Genomic DNA, 18,364 nt, shown 5'->3' with positions numbered 1-18,364 from the left:
AGTCTACAAGTTCCTGAGAAAAGTTCTGGAAAAGTATCAATCTTTCAGGACTTGGCAAAATTAACTAGAGATGAAAGAGCTTCTCTCAAGGCTGTTACAGATAGACTCAGAACAGAGAAGATTAACTACACCTGGGCCTTTCCAGCTACTATTGTTATCTACAAAGTGGGGGAAAATCACGGTGAGGGAATTAAGATGCTAAGGAAGCTGAATTTAACTTGTCCTTCACCCAAGAGTCACTCAGCTGAGACAGATCCAGATGAAGGGACTGGCACAACAACTGAGGAGGAAGAAAAAGGATCTGAAGCTCACACGAGGCCAGATCATTATTTTAAAAAAGGTCACCCAGTCCAATCCCAATCATCCCAAGTAGGGATACATAAGACAAATGACCAATCTCCAGATCCCTCCATGTTCTGATCACAAGAGCCAATTGGGCTTGAACCCTAAGCCTGAAGTCAAATCGACAGGAATGAAATGATAAAATAATTCAGACAGAAATGATAAGTTGGTGTCCTTACCTGCCGGCTGCTCTTGAGCACCTTGCTGTTCACCTGGCTGAAGCCCACTTCGCAGGCCGTGCTGAGAGAGAGGAGAGCACATTGCAGTAAATATATGGGTTGTTGTCGATACAAAGATTGGTGCTAAGGCTTCAGTAAGGACCCCTTTTTCTCATGATCATAACTCTTCCAGTTGTTATCATGAGGGGAAGATTTATTTATATTTATTTATTTACTACATTTATATCCTGCTCTTCTCACCCCGGAGAGCTTACAAATCAAATGTACATACAATATATTATTAGGATAGCACAATATAAGCATTAAATTGCTGTATTGTACTACAATAGAGTCTCACTTATCCAACATAAACGGGCCGGCAGAATGTTGGATAAGCGAATATGTTGGATAATAAGGAGGGATTAAGGAAAAGCCTATTAAAGATCAAATTAGGTTATGATTTTACAAATTAAGCACCAAAACATCATGTTATACAACAAATTTGACAGAAAAAGTAGTTCAATACGCAGGAATGTTATGTTGTAATTACTGTATTTATGAATTTATCACCAAAATATCACAATGTATTGAAAACATTGACTACAAAAATGCGTTGGATAATCCAGAACGTTGGATAAGCGAGTCTTGGATAAGTGAGACTCTACTGTATATCATTATGGAGCCTCCGGTGGCTCAGTGTGTTAAAGCACTGAGCTGCTGAACTTGCGGACCGAAAGGTCCCAGGTTCAAATCCGGGGAGCGGAGTGAGCACCTGCTGTTAGCTCCAGCTTCTGCCAACCTAGCAGTTGGAAAAAATGCAAATGTGAGTAGATCAATAGGTACCACTCCGGCAGGAAGGTAACGGCATTCCATGCAGTCATGCCAGTGGCCACATGACCTTGGAGGTGTCTACGGACAATGCCGGCTCTTCGGCTTAGAAATGGAGATGAGGACCAACCTCGAGAGTCAGACATGACTGGACTTAACGTCAGGGGAAACCTTTACTACTATATCATTATATCAGGGGTCCCCAAACTTTTTAAACAGGGGGCCAGTTCACGATCCTTTGGACTGTTGGAGGGCCGAACTATAGTTGGCCACCGAGCAATAATAATTAATAATAATAATAATAATAATAATAATAATAAAGAGGGTAGGAAGAGACCCTTTGGGCCATTGAGTCCAATCCCCCTCTGCCTTTGTGCACCAAAAGCACTAGCAAAGCATCCCTGACAGATGGCCACCCAGCCTCAATGTTAATAATAATAATAATAATAATAATAATAATAATAATAATAATAATAATAATAATAAAGAGGGTAGGAAGAGACCCTTTGGGCCATTGAGTCCAATCCCCCTCTGCCTTTGTGCACCAAAAGCACTAGCAAAGCATCCCTGACAGATGGCCACCCAGCCTCAATGTTAATAATAATAATAATAATAATAATAATAATAATAATAATAATAATAATAAAGAGGGTTGGAAGAGATCCCTTGAGCCATTTAGTCCAATCCCCTTCTACCTTTGTGCACCGAAAGCACTAGCAAAGCATCCCTGACAGATGGCCACCCAGCCTCAATGTTAATAATAATAATAATAATAATAAAGTGGGTTGGAAGAGATCCCTTGAGCCATTTAGTCCAATCCCCTTCTACCTTTGTGCACCAAAAGCACTAGCAAAGCATCCCTGACAGATGGCCACCCAGCCTCAATGTTAATAATAATAATAATAATAATAATAATAATAATAATAATAATAATAATAAAGAGGGTTGGAAGAGATCCCTTGAGCCATTTAGTCCAATCCCCTTCTACCTTTGTGCACCAAAAGCACTGGCAAAGCATCCCTGACAGATGGCCACCCAGCCTCAATGTTAATAATAATAATAATAATAATAATAATAATAATAATAATAATAATAATAAAGTGGGTTGGAAGAGATCCCTTGAGCCATTTAGTCCAATCCCCTTCTACCTTTGTGCACCAAAAGCACTAGCAAAGCATCCCTGACAGATGGCCACCCAGCCTCAATGTTAATAATAATAATAATAATAATAATAATAATAATAATAATAAAGAGGGTTGGAAGAGATCCCTTGAGCCATTTAGTCCAATCCCCTTCTACCTTTGTGCACCAAAAGCACTGGCAAAGCATCCCTGACAGATGGCCACCCAGCCTCAATGTTAATAATAATAATAATAATAATAATAATAATAATAATAATAATAATAATGGTTGTAAGAGAAGAAGAGACCCCTTGGTTCATTTAGCCCAACCCCCTTCTGCCCTTGTGCTGTGGGGGCCGGATAAATGGCTTCAATGGGCCGCATCCGGCCCCCGGGCCTTAGTTTGGGGACCCCTGCATTATATGGTAATATTATTAGTAATATTACATTTAATATAGATTTCTCTCACTTCCTGTTGTCCCACTTCCTCATTTGTATCTACAGTAGAGTCTCACTTATCCAACATAAATGGGCCGGCAGAACGTTGGATAAGCGAATATGTTGGATAATAAGGAGAGATTAAGGAAAAGCATATTAAACATAAAATTAGGTTATGATTTTACAAATTAAGCACCAAAACATCATGTTATACAACAAATTTGACAGAAAAAGTAGTTCAATACGCAGTAATGCTACGTAGTAATTACTGTATTTACGGATTTAGCACCAAAATATCATGATATATTGAAAACATTAACTACAAAAATGCGTTGGATAATCCAGAATGTTGGATAAGCGAGTGTTGGATAAGTGAGACTCTACTGTATTTGTCATTTGTAACTTGGGGACTGTCCACACATTTGCGTTGTTGCTGTTGTTTCAAGGCTTTCTTGTCCAGATATTATCTGCCTTTGCAGGCCGTCTGGCTATGACTTGGTCACGCAGAGTGTTTCTATGGCCAAGATTCGAACCTGGGTCTCCGGAGCGGAATGGGACTCACCTCCTTCCATCCCAGTCTAAGAGGATCCGGGCCCGGGCCACTTGGACGTGCCATAGAGACTCGGAGGCCGCGACGTGCAGGACCATGATGTTGACCGAGTCCACGTGCACGGAGCAAAGCTGCGAAGGAGAAAGACACAGGGAGATCTGGACCGCTTGGAAAAGAAGGGCCCCATTCCACCTTCGCTTGCGTCAATTCTATACTAATATTATAATACATTGTATATACATGTAATATTAATAATAATATTATGATGTAATACAATGTAATAATAATTATAATTCACTATTATAATTGTATATTTATATTACATGCAATATTACTAATAATATTGCGATATAGTTGTATAATATAATATATTGTATGTATATATACTTGTAAACCGCCCTGAGTCCCCTTCGGGGTGAGAAGGGCGGGATATAAATGTCGCAAATAAATAAATAATAAATCCCCTCTTCTTTACCTGGCTGAGCAACCGCAGGATCGGGGCCCCAAAGGAGAGCGCTCGCCCCGTGTCTCTGTTGCCGTCCATTGGATCAGTGGCTTCCGATTCCGGGGGGCGCAACGGGGGCCTCGAACGGAGGTCCACTCGGACACGCACTTCCCCAAAACACAGGGCCAGGTAGCGCCTGGATGCGGGGGGGGGGGGGGGGGAAGCACAATTAAAGGAAATAAACCACCACCACAGAGACCCCTAAGGTTTTTAAGGAACGTTACAGGAACGTTGTCACATTTATCTTCCCCCCCCCCCCCGAAACCAATACGGTTTTAGAAGTAACACTTCCAATAGGATTTTGTGGGCCAGGACAATAATGGGGTTTCTCTGGGCCGTGCACCCAGACTTTTGCTGTTATTATGATCATTATCATCCACTATCACTATTATTATTTTGACTATTTAGTTCCCCAAAATGAATCACTGTATATACTCGAGTATAAGCCTAGTTTTGCAGCCCTTTTTAAGACTGAAAGTCATAGGGAGGAGGGAGCAAGCTTGTGCATCATGTCATACAGTAGAGTCTCACTTATCCAACACTCGCTTATCTAACGTTCTGGATTATCCAAGGCATTTTTGTAGTCAATGTTTTCAATACATCGTGATATTTTGGTGCTAAATTCGTAAATACAGTAATTACTACTTAGCATTACTGCGTATTGAACTACTTTTTCTGTCAAATTTGTTGTATAACATGATGTTTTGGTGCTTAATTTGTAAAATCATAACCTAATTTGATGTTTAATAGGCTTTTCCTTAATCCCTCCTTATTATCCAAGATATTCACTTATCCAATGTTCTGCCGGCCCATTTATGTTGGATAAGTGAGACTCTACTGTACATTTATTATTTCACTCTGATCTTAGAGTAAAATAATAAATATAATAATAATAATATCAGAGTGAAATAATAAATGTATTATTAATAATATTTATTACTACGTGTATTATTTTCCTGTATTATTATTATTATTATTATTACATATATTATTTTACTCTATTATTATTAAAAGGATACATAAGCACATTTACATTGAAGAAGATGAGAATAATGATTTGATCAGAGTTGGGAAGAACTTCCTCACAGTGAGGGCTGTTCACCAGTGGAACTCTCTGCCCCGGAGTGTGGTGGAGGCTCCTTCTTTGGAGGCTTTTAAGCAGAGGCTGGATGGCCATCTGTCGGGGGTGCTTTGAATGCGATTTCCTGCTTCTTAGCAGGGGGTTGGACTGGATGGCCCATGAGGTCTCTTCCAACTCTACTATTCTATGAATCTATGATTCCATGAAAAAGCCCCCCTCGTCTTATACTTGGGTGAGGGTCCTGGTTGGCTTATATTTGGGTCAGCTTATACTCGAGAATATCTGGTACATTTATTATTTTTCTCTATTATTATTGGTATTATTACATTTATTACTTTTCTCTATTATTATTGATATTAGTACATTTATTATTTTACTCTATTATTATTGGTATTATAACATTTATTATTTTTCTCTATTATTGTTGCTACTATTACATTTATTTTACTCTATTTTATTATGATTTTATTATGACACAGCAAACAAGGTGGATATGCTGGATTTCGTAAGTGTCTTCCTATTTATTTATTTTATTTATTTACAGTATTTATATTCTGCCCTTCTCACCCCGAAGGGGACTCAGGGCGGATTACAATGAACACATATATGGCAAACATTCAATGCCAACAGACAACAACATACATTAGACAGACTCAGGGGCATTTTTAACATTTTTCCAGCTTCACGATTCCGGCCACAGGGGGAGCTGTTGCTTCACCGTCCAGTAGTGGCTGTACTTCCTCATTCCTTTCCTCGTGTTTTGCTGGCAGTTTTATGGTGTTATAAATTAGCCTCCCCGCATAAAGCGTCCCTAAATTTCCCTAATTGACAGATGCAACTGTCTTTTGGGGCTGCATAGGTCAACTGCAAGCCGGGGCTATTAATGGTCGGAGGCTTAACCCGACCCGGGCTTCGAACTCATGACCTCTCGGTCAGTAGTGATTTATAGCAGCTGGTTACTAGCCAGCTGCGCCACAGCCCGGCCTAAGTGTCTAGGACTATGTGATGTATTTTCGGATGATGTGCGCAGATCCCAGTCGGGTGGCCTTTTGCAGTTGGAAGATCGTAATTTTGTCAATGTCTATTGTTTCCAAATGCCGGCTTGAGATCTTTTTTTATTATTTATTAAATTTATTATTATTCATGTTTGATTTTACAATGTGTAATTTGTCACTGTTTTTATTATTGTTGTGAGCCGCCCCGAGTCCCCTCGGGGAGATGGGGCGGGATATAAGAATAAATTTATTATATTATTATTATTTTGGCACGGCACCCAATGTGCCCATCACCACCAGGACCACCTGCACTGGTTTCTGCCAGAGTCTTTGAAGTTCAATCTTGAGGTCCTGATAGCGGCTGAGTTTTTCCTGTTGTTTTTTGTCAATGCGACTGTCACCTGGGATGGCAACATCAATGATCCAAACCTTTTTCTTTTCCACAACTGTGATGTCTGGTGTGTTGTGTTCCAGAACTTTGTCAGTTTGGATTCGGAAGTCCCACAGTATCTTTGCGTGCTCATTTTCCAATACTTTTGCAGGTTTGTGCAGGTTTGTGATCCCACCAGTTCTTTGCTGCTGGGAGGTGGTACTGGAGGCATAAGTTCCAATTATTATTATTATTATTATTATTATTATTATTATTAATACATTTATTATTTCACTCTGATCTTATTATTATTATATTTATTATTTTACTCTATTACTACATGTATTATTTTCCTGTATTATTATTATTATTATTATTATTATTATTACATGCATTATTTTACTCTACTATTATTAAAAGGATACATAAGCACATTTACATCAAAGATGAGAATAAGGATTTAATCAGAATTGGACAGTCTTATCTTAAATTTGAGCTTGATGTAAATATTCAAAAACATTTAACCCACCGATGCCTCAATTAATGTAATTTTATTGGTATCTATTTTGATTTGTGAAATTTACCACCCTCGGCTTATACTGGAGTCAATGTTTTCCCAGGTTTTTTTGTGGCAAAATTAGGTGCCTCAGCTTATATTCGGGTCGACATTTTGGAGGGAAACAATGGGATTTTTGTGGGGTATGTGCCAAATGATTACACACATATAGGATTAACATTCTCTGTAGCAAATAGGACATTTCTAGGAATAGAATGAGGGTTTTTGTGGGTTGTGTCCCTGTCCTTGGTGTCAACATGGGCAGCTTTTTGGGGGCGATGTCCCCACTTACAAGCATATTTAAGGGTGGTTTTCCCCACTCCGCCCAAAACAACAGACCCAGAATAACCCCGATTTCAGGGGGAAAGCAGACAAAATGCAGTCTGGAAGCAGGAAGTGACATGTCTCGCCTATTTCGGTGTCCAGCTGGCATTATGGGATTAACTCCCTTTGACCGACTTGGCACTCCTGGGGATTTGTTTACTCTTGAACGCATGGCTTTCGAGAAACATCCGGTTGAGTTTGGGGACGGGATGCCTTTAAATCAGGCATGGGCAAACTTCGGCACCCCGGAGGGTCGAAGTTTGCCCATGCCTGATTTAAATGGTGTCCCTCGGAGCATTTTCCATGGGTCCAGACCCCCACAAACATGGCAGCCATCACACTTACGGCACATCGGTGCTGAAGAGTTTGCTGGAGACCCAGATGCGGTCGATCTCCTGCCAAAGGAAGCCAAAGGAGAGCCGTGTTGGTCCAGAGCCTACCCCTTAGGCCAGTGGTTCCCAAACTTATTTCGCCTGCTGCCCCCTTACTACCCAGCGTCCCCTGGAAAGGGGGGCGTGGCTCCTGCTCAAGAGGGCGGGGCTGAGCCTCTCCCCTAGTCCAAGATGCAGGGCTGGGAGGGGCGGTGGGCGGGGCCACAAATGGGCGGAGTTACAAGCTCTGAGGCAGGGCTGAGCTTCTATCCCTGTCCTGCGGCACCTGCCAGGACACAGGGGGCGGGGCTAGAGGAGGGGGCGGGGCCTCTTCCCAAGTGCCTGACAGGGCTGGATCTCTATACCCCACCCCCGTGTTTTAACAAGCGCCTCTGGGGAGGTATATAGAGGCTCAGCCCTGTCTCGCGCCCTTGGGAAGAGGCCCTGCCCCCACCCCTAGCCCCGCCCTTTAGTCCTAAAAGGCCTCTCAGGAGAGATATAGAGGCTCAGCCCTGTCTCGTGCTCTTGGAATGAGGACCCCGCCCCCTTCCCTAGCCCTGCCCTTTAGTCCTAAAAGGCCTCTCAGGAGAAATATAGAGGCTCAGCCCTGTCTCGGGCTCTTGGAAGGAGGCCCCGCCCCTTCCCTAGCCCCGCCCTTTAGTCCTAAAAGGCCTCTCAGGATATAGAGGCTCAGCCCTATCTTGGGCTCTTGGAATGAGGACCCCACCCCCTTCCCTAGCCCTGCCCTTTAGTCCTAAAAGGCCTCTCAGGAGAGGTATAGAGGCTCAGCCCTGTCTCAGGCTCTTGGAAGGTGGCCCCGTCCTCTTCCCTGGCTCCGCCCTCTGTGTCCCAACAAGAGCCTCAGGAGAGGTATAGATTCTCAGCACTGTCTCGGGCTCTTGAGAAGAAGCCACCCACAGGTGCTCAGCCTTGTCTCCGGCACTTGGGAAGAGACCCCTTTCCTCCTCTAGCTCCGTCCTGTGTCCTAATAGGTGCCATCTCTGCCCCCTTGGATCGCTCCAACGGTAGCGCCCACTTTGGGAATCACTGCTTTAGGCCCTCCCAGTGCGACTCTAGGGCCGGAAGAGGACCGTGGGGCCATGCTGGAGGACCTAGAGATCTACTCCAACCTGTGGATAATGATAACTCAGATCCAAAACGCACCACGGTCTGCTGCTCCTCCTGAAACTTCAGGCTGAGGTTCTGGACCCAGAAGAACCCGAAGGAGCGGACCTTCAGCTCGGCCTGCAGGCGGCGCCGGCACCAGTTGGTCACCAGGATGTAGAGGAGCCACCTGGGAAGCAAAGAAGGACAAGGTGCCACAGAGTTGTCCTGGAGGACCGAGAGAATGCCTACAGGGGGCAGGTTTAGTGGATAAGTGAAACCGCAGATTCATGGGAGCCCTTTAGGCATTTCCTAGGTCCTCCAGTATGAACCATATTGAAATGAAGGACTTCCTGCGCAGGAGTAGATTGACGCCAGGGAAGATGGATACATGGAAGCCCTCTAGGCATCTCTTAGGTCCTCCAGTATGAACCATATTAGAATCATAGAACCACAGAATCATAGGAAGGAAGGACTTCTTGTACAGGAGTAGAATGGCGCCAGGGGAGATGGATAAATGGAAGCCCTCTAGGCATCTCCTAGGTCCTCCAGTATGAACCATATTAGAATCATAGAACCACAGAATCATAGAAAGGAAGGACTTCTTGTGCAGGAGTAGAGTGACACCAGGGGACCTAGAGAATGCCTAGAGGGGGAAGATGTAATTGGAAGTAGACAAGTGAAACCACAGAGATCGATACATGGAGGCTCTCTAAGCATTTCCTAGGTCCTCCAGTATTAACCATATTGAAATGAAGGACTTCCTACGCAGGAGTAGAGTGGCGCCAGGGGAGATGGATAAATGGAAGCACTCTAGACATTTCCTAGGTCCTCCAGTATGAACCATATTAGAATCATAGAATCATGGAAAGGAAGGGCTTCTTGTGCAGGAGTAGAGTGACACCAGGGGACCTAGAGAATGCCTAGAGGGGGCAGATGTAATTGAAAGTATACAAGTGAAACCACAGAGATGGATACATGGAGGCTCTCTAAGCATTTTCTAGGTCCTCCAGTATTGAAAAGAAGTACTTCCTGCGCAGGAAGACTGGTGAATGGGACTGGGATTAAACTGCTAAGCTGCAGAAAATCCTGCCAATCAAAAGGTTGACAGTTCAATCCCGAGACGGGGTGAGCACCTGCTGTCAGTCCCAGCTCACCTAGCAGATTGAAAACAAAAATGTGAGTAGATAAATAAGTACCGCTTTAAGTGGGGAGGTAATAAGGACATGCTGGCAATAAGGATGTTTAGGACGACAAAGCTCCTTGGCATGGGATCGGGCACAGCCTTCAGATGCCAGTAATGGAAAAGATGGGAAAAACCTTTACCTCTGTTTACGTATTTTCTGTCCTTGTTAATTGTATAATGGCATTGAATGTTTGCCGTATATGTGTTCTGTAATCCACCCTGAGTCCCCTCAGGGAGATAGAGCAGAATATAAATAAAGTATATTATTATTATAATTATTAGAAGGGACCCGTTTTGTCAGAAGTGAATAAACAATGCCATGAACCCTATTGAAACCCTATTGAAATGAAGGACTTCCTGCACAGGGATACCATAAAGTCGCACTGGAGGACCTAGAAAATGCCTACAGAGGCCATGATTTGTCGGAGAAACGAAGCTGCAGATAACGGCGATCTCTGAAACCTTCTTTAATTCTCAGCCTCCAAAATCCCACCTTCGTGCTCCGTGAAAGGCGGAAGCTATATATATATATATATGCATATCTATTCCTCCTCCCACAGACAAATCCTTTGTATTTCTCTCCATCACGTCGCTAACATTTTGGGGGCAGCAAAACTAGTTCATCGCATGACGCTGTTATTACGAAAAAAACGCACAAAGGAGGAAAGAATAAAGGAAAGGAAAGATCAAGGGGGAAATGACAATATTTATCCCATTGAATAAATACACCACATAAATCCCATTGATTCTTAAATGATCTGGGTTCAAATTCCGACCCAAATTTCCCAAATTGTATACGATTATATCACAATTCCACAATAGTGATAACAATTGCAGTGAAAGTGGGATCTGATACTATTATTATTGTGCTAATACTGTTATTATTATTATACTCATAACTATATATATATATATATATATATATATATATATATATATATATACATACATACATACATATACAGTAGAGTCTCGCTTATCCAACGTAAATGGGCCGGCAGAATGTTGGATAAGCGAATATGTTGGATAATAAGGAGAGGAAAAGCCTGTTAAACATCAAATTAGGTTATGATTTTACAAATTAAGCACCAAAACATCATGTTATACAGCAAATTTGACAGAAAAAGTAGTTCAATACGCAGTAATGCTATGTAGTAATTACTGTATTTACGAATTTAGCATCAAAATATCACGATGTATTGAAAACATTGACTACAAAAATGCATTGGATAATCCAGAACGTTGGATAAGGGAGTGTTGGATAAGTGAGACTCTACTGTATATCTATCTATCTGTGTTATTATTGCCGTATTTATCTCTACATACATACGTGTGCATTATTATTGTGTTGCTGAAGGCTTTCATGGCCGGAATCACAGGACAGTAAATAAAGAACAACACTCAGAAAATAGAGGAATCCCAGACATGAAACAATCAGGGCCAGCTAACACTTCCCAACAAAGGATTCCCCCAGGCAGGAAGCAGCCAAGCTTTGAAGCTGCGAGGCTAAGGTGAACAATGGCAACATTCACACTTGCCTCCAACAGACAAGAATTCTTTCTCCCACCCTGGACATTGTTCCACAGATATACAGTAGATTTTCACTTATCCAACATAAACGGGCCGGCAGAACATTGGATAAGCAAATATGTTGGATAATAAGGAGGGATTAAGGAAACGCCTATCAAACATCAAATTAGGTTATGATTTTACAAATGAAGCACCAAAACATCATGTTAGACAACAAATTTGGCAGAAAAAGTAGTTCAATACGCAGGAATGCTATGTAGTAATCACTGTATTTACGAATTTAGCACCAAAATATCATGATGTATTGAAAACATTGACTACAAAAATGTGTTGGATAATCCAGAATGTTCGATAAGCGAGTGTTGGATAAGTGAGACTCTACTGTAGTAATAATAATACAGTGTGAATAATAATACTGTAATAATATAAAGTACAATGAAGAAGTATTATATTATTTTATTATGACACTGCAAACAAGGTAGATATGCTGGATTTCGTATCACAAAATCACAAGTCGAACACTTCCCAAGTGTCTAGGACTGTGTGATGTATTGTATTATTATTATTATTATTATTATTATTATTATTTTGTGACACAGCAAACAAGTTAGACATGCTGGATTCCGTATCAAAAAATCACAAGTCGAACACTTCCCAAGTGTCTAGGACTGTGTGATGTATTGTATTATTATTATTATTATTATTATTATTATTATTATTATTATTATTATTATTTTATGACACAGCAAACAAGATAGATATGCTGGATTTTGTATCACAAAATCACAAGTCGAACACTTCCCAAGTGTCTAGGACTGTGTGATGTATTATTATTATTATTAATTATTATTATTATTATTATTATTATTGACACAACGACGTTGTATGACACAGCAAACAAGATAGATATGCTGGATTTCGTTTCACAAAACCACAAGTCGAACACTTCCCAAGTGTCTAGGACTCTGTGATGTATTTTCGGATGATGCGTGCAGATCCCAGTAAGGTGGCCTTTTGCAGTTGGCAGATCGTAATTTTGTCAATGTCTATTGTCTCCAAATGCCGGCTGAGATCTTTTGGCACGGCACCCAGTGTGCCCATCACCACTGGGACCACCTGCACTGGTTTCTGCCAGAGTCTTTGAAGTTCAATCTTGAGGTCCTGATAGCGGCTGAGTTTTATTGCATGACACAGCAAACAAGATCTATATGCTGGATTTCGTATCACAAAATCACAAGTCAAACAGTTCCCAAGTGTCTAGGACTGTGTGATGTATTATTATTATTATTATTTTATTATGACACAGCAAACAAGATAGACATGCTGGATTTCGTATCACAAAATCACAAGTCGAACACTTCCCAAGTGTCTAGGACTGTGTGATGTATTATTATTATTATTATTATTATTATTATTTTATGACACAGCAAACAAGATAGATATGCTGGATTTCGTATCACAAAATCACAAGTCGAACACTTCCCAATTGTCTAGGACTATGTGATGTATTATTATTATTATTATTAATTATTATTATTATTATTATTATTATTATATTATGACACAGCAAACAAGATAGACAAGCTGGATTTCATATCACAAAATCGCAAGTCGAACACTTCCCCAAGAGCCTAGGACTGTGAGATGTATTTTCGGATGATGCGCGCAGATCCCAGTCGGGTGGCCTTTTGCAGTTGACAGATCGTAATTTTGTCAATGTCTATTGTTTCCAAATGCTGGCTGAGATATTATTATTATTATTATTTATATAGGCAGACCCTGGCGATACAAACATCCAACTTGCAAACACTCTTTATGAAGTCAATAATAATAATAATAATACAGTATTGTTATTGTCTCTATATAAATATGTGTATTACTATTATGTGTCTCTATGTACATATATGTGTTGTACTGTTATTATTATTCTCTCTCTATATATGTATTACTATTATTATTCTCTCTCTATATATGTACTAGCTGTGCCCGGCCACGCATTGCTGTGGCGTTGTCTGGTGGTGTTGATGAGAAATTGTTGAGGTAGTGGTGGTATTGAATGTCTATTGTATGGTTGTCTTTAGTATGCACACTGAAGTTTACAAATTAAATTTAGTTTAGTATGCACACTGAAGTGGATTATATGGCAGTGTGGAGTCAAGATAATCCAGTTCAAAGAAGACAATATAAGATTATAAATGGGTTATATAGCTGTGTGGAAGAGCCTTGAGTCTACGCTGCCATATAATCCAGTGCAAATTAGATAATCTGTGGAAGAGGCCTAAGTGAGGCCTAACTGTGCCTGTCCCCTGGGCTGAGTGGGTTGCTAGTAGACTAAGTAGGCGGAGCTTAGCCTTCAAACTGGCAGCAATTGGATAAAAACTATTATTCCTCTCCCTCTAATTAGGACTTTATTTTTCTTTTCTTTTTGTTGTATCAACCTAGAGCCGTGAATGATGGGTTGTGTTGTCAAATTTTGAGGTTGGGGGGCCTGTAGTTTTGTTGTTTTGTCCGCTGCCCTGATGCCATCACTCTTTTATATATATACTAGCTGTGCCCGGCCACGCGTTGCTGTGGCAAAGTGGTGGTGGTATTGGTTAAAACTTGTTGTGTTATTTTTATTTGACGTTATTTCTATTTTGTAATTAATTTTATTGTTATTTATCTTTTTATTTATTATATTTTATTATTTTCTTGTATCATTTTTAGTTATTTTCTGTTATTATAGTATTTTATTGTATTATTTTTTTAGTGTTTTTAATTATTTTTAGTGTTTTTTAGTGTTTTTTATTGGGTTGCTAGGAGACCAAGTGGGAGGAGCTTAGCCTTGTAACTGGCAGCAATTGGATAAAAGCAATTATTCCTCTCTCTCTAATTAGGACTTTATTTTTCTTTTCTTTTTGTTGTATCAACCTAGAGGCATAGATGAGGGGTTGTGATGTCAATTTTCGAGGTTGTGGGGTGTTTACTTTTGTTGTTTTGTCCGCTGCCCTGATGCCATCACTCTTTTATATATATAGATATATATAAGATTGCTATTATTATTCTCTTTATAGATATACCTACAATTGGAAAGTCCCCCAATAGGCGAGCATGAAGGCGGAAGTAAACAAACCCAGTCAGTAATTGAGGCAAGGGAGGTGAGGGCGGCCAAGGCCTGGCCCTGGCCTGCCCCCCTGAGGAGAGACCCGCTCCCCGGGGCCCCCGGCTGCTGCTTACCTGCCCAGGCAGAAGCCGGCCAGGAGGGCGAGCAGGGCCAGCAGGAGGGCCACCAGCCACGGGGGCGCCATGCGGGGGCGCTGCGGCGGAGCGGCCACCCTCCCTCTGCGGCTGCTTCCTGCCAACTGACGGCGGGGGCGCGCACCCAGGGAGGAGGGCGGGGCAATGGAACGCTCGCGAGGGCGCGCCCCCGTGCGGCCCTGCCATTGGGCGGCAAGGGAGGGAGGGAGGGGAAAGGGGCGGGGCTGGGGCCTGTCAAGGAAGCCACGCCCTCCCAGATCAAACCACGCCTCTTGGGAGGAGACAGGGCAGAGAGAACGCATGCATTCTATCTTCTATCTATCTATCTATAGCTATAAAAGAGTGATGGCATCACGGCAGCGGACAAAACAACAAAAGTAAACACCCCACAACCTCGAAAATTGACAGCACAACCCCTCATCCATGCCTCTAGGTTCATACAACAAAAAGAAAAGAAAAATAAAGTCCTAATTAGAGGGAGAGGAATAATTGCTTTTATCCAATTGCTGCCAGTTAGGCTAAGCTCTGTTCACTTGGTCTCCTAGCAACCCACTCAGCCCAGGGGACCCTTTACCTTAACTACCACCAATTCCTCAATACTTTATTTCCCATACCACCAGACTTCGCCACAGCAACGCGTGGCCGGACACAGCTAGTATATATATATAAAAGAGTGATGGCATCAGGCCAGCGGACAAAACAACAAAAGTAAACACCCCACAACCTCGAAATTTGACAGCACAACCCCTCATCCATGCCTCTAGGTTCATACAACAAAAAGAAAAGAAAAATAAAGTCCTAATTAGAGGGAGAGGAATAATTGTTTTTATCCGATTGCTGCCAGTTAGAAGGCTAAGCTCCGCTCACTTGGTCTCCTAGCAACCCACTCAGCCCAGGGGACCCTTTACCTTAACTACCACCAATTCCTCAATACAGTAGAGTCTCACTTATCCAACATAAACGGGCCGGCAGTAGTCATGCTAGGTTTTCTGGCGAATTTTGACACACCAAGCGCAAAAGCTTGCCCATCATTGCCCTAGGTAGCAAGCAGCCAGGCTTTGAAGCAGCAAAGATATTCATTGCAAAACAGCCAGGCTTTGAGGCTGCAAGGCTATTCACTGCTATTCGACCTGGCCAATAAATGATTCCCATAAGCCACAGCAATGCGTGGCCGGGCACAGCTAGTCTATATATATAAAAGAGTGATGGCATCAGGGCAGCGGACAAAACAACAAAACTACAAGCCCCCCAACCTCGAAATTTGACAACACAACCCATCATTCACGGCTCTAGGTTGATACAACAAAAAAGAAAAGAAAAATAAAGTCCTCATTACAGGGAGAGGAATAATAGTTTTTATCCAATTGCTGCCAGTTTGAAGGCTAAGCTCCGCCCACTTGGTCTCCTAGCAACCTCCTCAGCCCAGGGCACAGACAGAGTTAGGCCTCACTTAGGTCTCTTCCACAGATTATCAGATTTTAACTGGATTAAATGGCAGTGTAGACTCAAGGCCCTTCCACACAGCTATATAACCCATTTAGAATCTTATCTGCTTTGAACTGGATTATCTTGACTCCACATTGCCATATAATCCACTTCAATGTGCATACTAAACATAAAGACTACCATACAACAGACATTCAATACCACCACTACCTCAACAATTTCTCACCAACACCATCAGACAACGCCACAGCAACGCGTGGCTGGGCACAGCTAGTCTATATATATAAAAGAGTGATGGCATCAGGGCAGCGGTCAAAACAACAAAACTACAGGCCCCCCAACCTCGAAATTTGACAACACAACCCATCATTCATGGCTCTAGGTTGATCCAACAAAAAGAAAAGAAAAAGAAAGTCCTAATTAGAGAGAGAGGAATAATTGCTTTTATCCAATTGCTGCCAGTTAGAAGGCTAAGCTCCTCCAACTTGGTCTCCTAGCAACCCAATAAAAAATAATAAAAAACACTAAAAAATAATTCAAAACACTAAAAGATTAATACAATAAAATACGATAATAACAGAAAATAACTAAAAATAATACAAGAAAATAATAAAATATAATAAATAAAAAGATAACTTACAATAAAATTAATTTAAAAATATCAATAACATCAAATAAAAATTACACAACAATTTTTAACCAATACCACCACCACTTTGCCACAGCAACGCGTGGCCGGACACAGCTAGTATATATATATAAAAGAGTGATGGCATCAGGCCAGCGGACAAAACAACAAAAGTAAACACCCCACAACCTCGAAAATTGACAGCACAACCCCTCATCCATGCCTCTAGGTTGATACAACAAAAAGAAAAGAAAAATAAAGTCCTAATTAGAGGGAGAGGAATAATTGCTTTTATCCAATTGCTGCCAGTTAGGCTAAGCTCTGTTCACTTGGTCTCCTAGCAACCCACTCAGCCCAGGGGACCCTTTACCTTAACTACCACCAATTCCTCAATACTTTATTTCCCATACCACCAGACTTCGCCACAGCAACGCGTGGCCGGACACAGCTAGTATATATATATAAAAGAGTGATGGCATCAGGCCAGCGGACAAAACAACAAAAGTAAACACCCCACAACCTCGAAAATTGACAGCACAACCCCTCATCCATGCCTCTAGGTTGATACAACAAAAAGAAAAGAAAAATAAAGTCCTAATTAGAGGGAGAGGAATAATTGCTTTTATCCAATTGCTGCCAGTTAGGCTAAGCTCTGTTCACTTGGTCTCCTAGCAACCCACTCAGCCCAGGGGACCCTTGACCTTAACTACCACCAATTCCTCAATACTTTATTTCCCATACCACCAGACTTCGCCACAGCAACGCGTGGCCGGACACAGCTAGTATATATATATAAAAGAGTGATGGCATCAGGCCAGCGGACAAAACAACAAAAGTAAACACCCCACAACCTCGAAATTTGACAGCACAACCCCTCATCCATGCCTCTAGGTTGATACAACAAAAAGAAAAGAAAAATAAAGTCCTAATTAGAGGGAGAGGAATAATTGTTTTTATCCGATTGCTGCCAGTTAGAAGGCTAAGCTCCGCTCACTTGGTCTCCTAGCAACCCACTCAGCCCAGGGGACCCTTTACCTTAACTACCACCAATTCCTCAATACAGTAGAGTCTCACTTATCCAACATAAACGGGCCGGCAGTAGTCATGCTAGGTTTTCTGGTGAATTTTGACACACCAAGCGCAAAAGCTTGCCCATCATTGCCCTAGGTAGCAAGCAGCCAGGCTTTGAAGCAGCAACGATATTCATTGCAAAACAGCCAGGCTTTGAGGCTGCAAGGCTATTCACTTCTATTCCACCTGGCCAATAAATGATTCCCATAAGCCACAGCAATGCGTGGCCGGGCACAGCTAGTGTCTATCTATATAGGTAGATGAAAACACATATACAGTAGAGTCTCACATATCCAACACTCACCTATCCAACATTCTGGATTATCCAACGCATTTTTGTAGTTAATGCTTTCAAAACATTGTGATATTTTGGTGCTAAATTTGTAAATACAGTAATTACTACATAGCATTACTGCATATTGAACTACTTTTTCTGTCAAATTTGTTGTATAACATGATGTTTTGGTGCTTAATTTGTAAAATCATAATGTAATTTGATGTTTAATAGGCTTTTCCTTAATCC

General features: G+C 41.5%; 1 protein-coding gene across 2 annotated transcripts in view; it reads right to left on the bottom strand.

Moving 5' to 3' along the window:
* bltp2 (bridge-like lipid transfer protein family member 2) overlaps positions 1-14,830 on the bottom strand; it is a 44,605-nt gene extending 29,775 nt beyond the window's left edge. Inside the window, exons 1-6 of one of the 2 annotated variants that reach the window (XM_062960290.1) lie at positions 14,676-14,830; positions 8,804-8,933; positions 7,614-7,663; positions 3,913-4,078; positions 3,450-3,568; positions 522-582 (exon numbers count right to left, since the gene is read on the bottom strand). In XM_062960290.1, coding sequence (XP_062816360.1) covers positions 522-582; positions 3,450-3,568; positions 3,913-4,078; positions 7,614-7,663; positions 8,804-8,933; positions 14,676-14,746 — 597 coding nt within the window. In that variant the 5' untranslated portion in view covers positions 14,747-14,830. The remainder of the gene's footprint in view (positions 1-521; positions 583-3,449; positions 3,569-3,912; positions 4,079-7,613; positions 7,664-8,803; positions 8,934-14,675) is intronic. The other variant, XM_062960291.1, reaches the window with a different exon arrangement.
* Between the last annotated feature and the right edge of the window lie 3,534 nt (positions 14,831-18,364).

Source organism: Anolis carolinensis, unplaced genomic scaffold (genome assembly GCF_035594765.1).
Source record: "Anolis carolinensis isolate JA03-04 unplaced genomic scaffold, rAnoCar3.1.pri scaffold_7, whole genome shotgun sequence".
Classification (NCBI taxonomy): domain Eukaryota; kingdom Metazoa; phylum Chordata; class Lepidosauria; order Squamata; family Dactyloidae; genus Anolis; species Anolis carolinensis.
The sequence above is the reverse complement of the archived record's forward strand: the minus strand, read 5'-3'. Positions and strand labels throughout refer to the sequence as shown.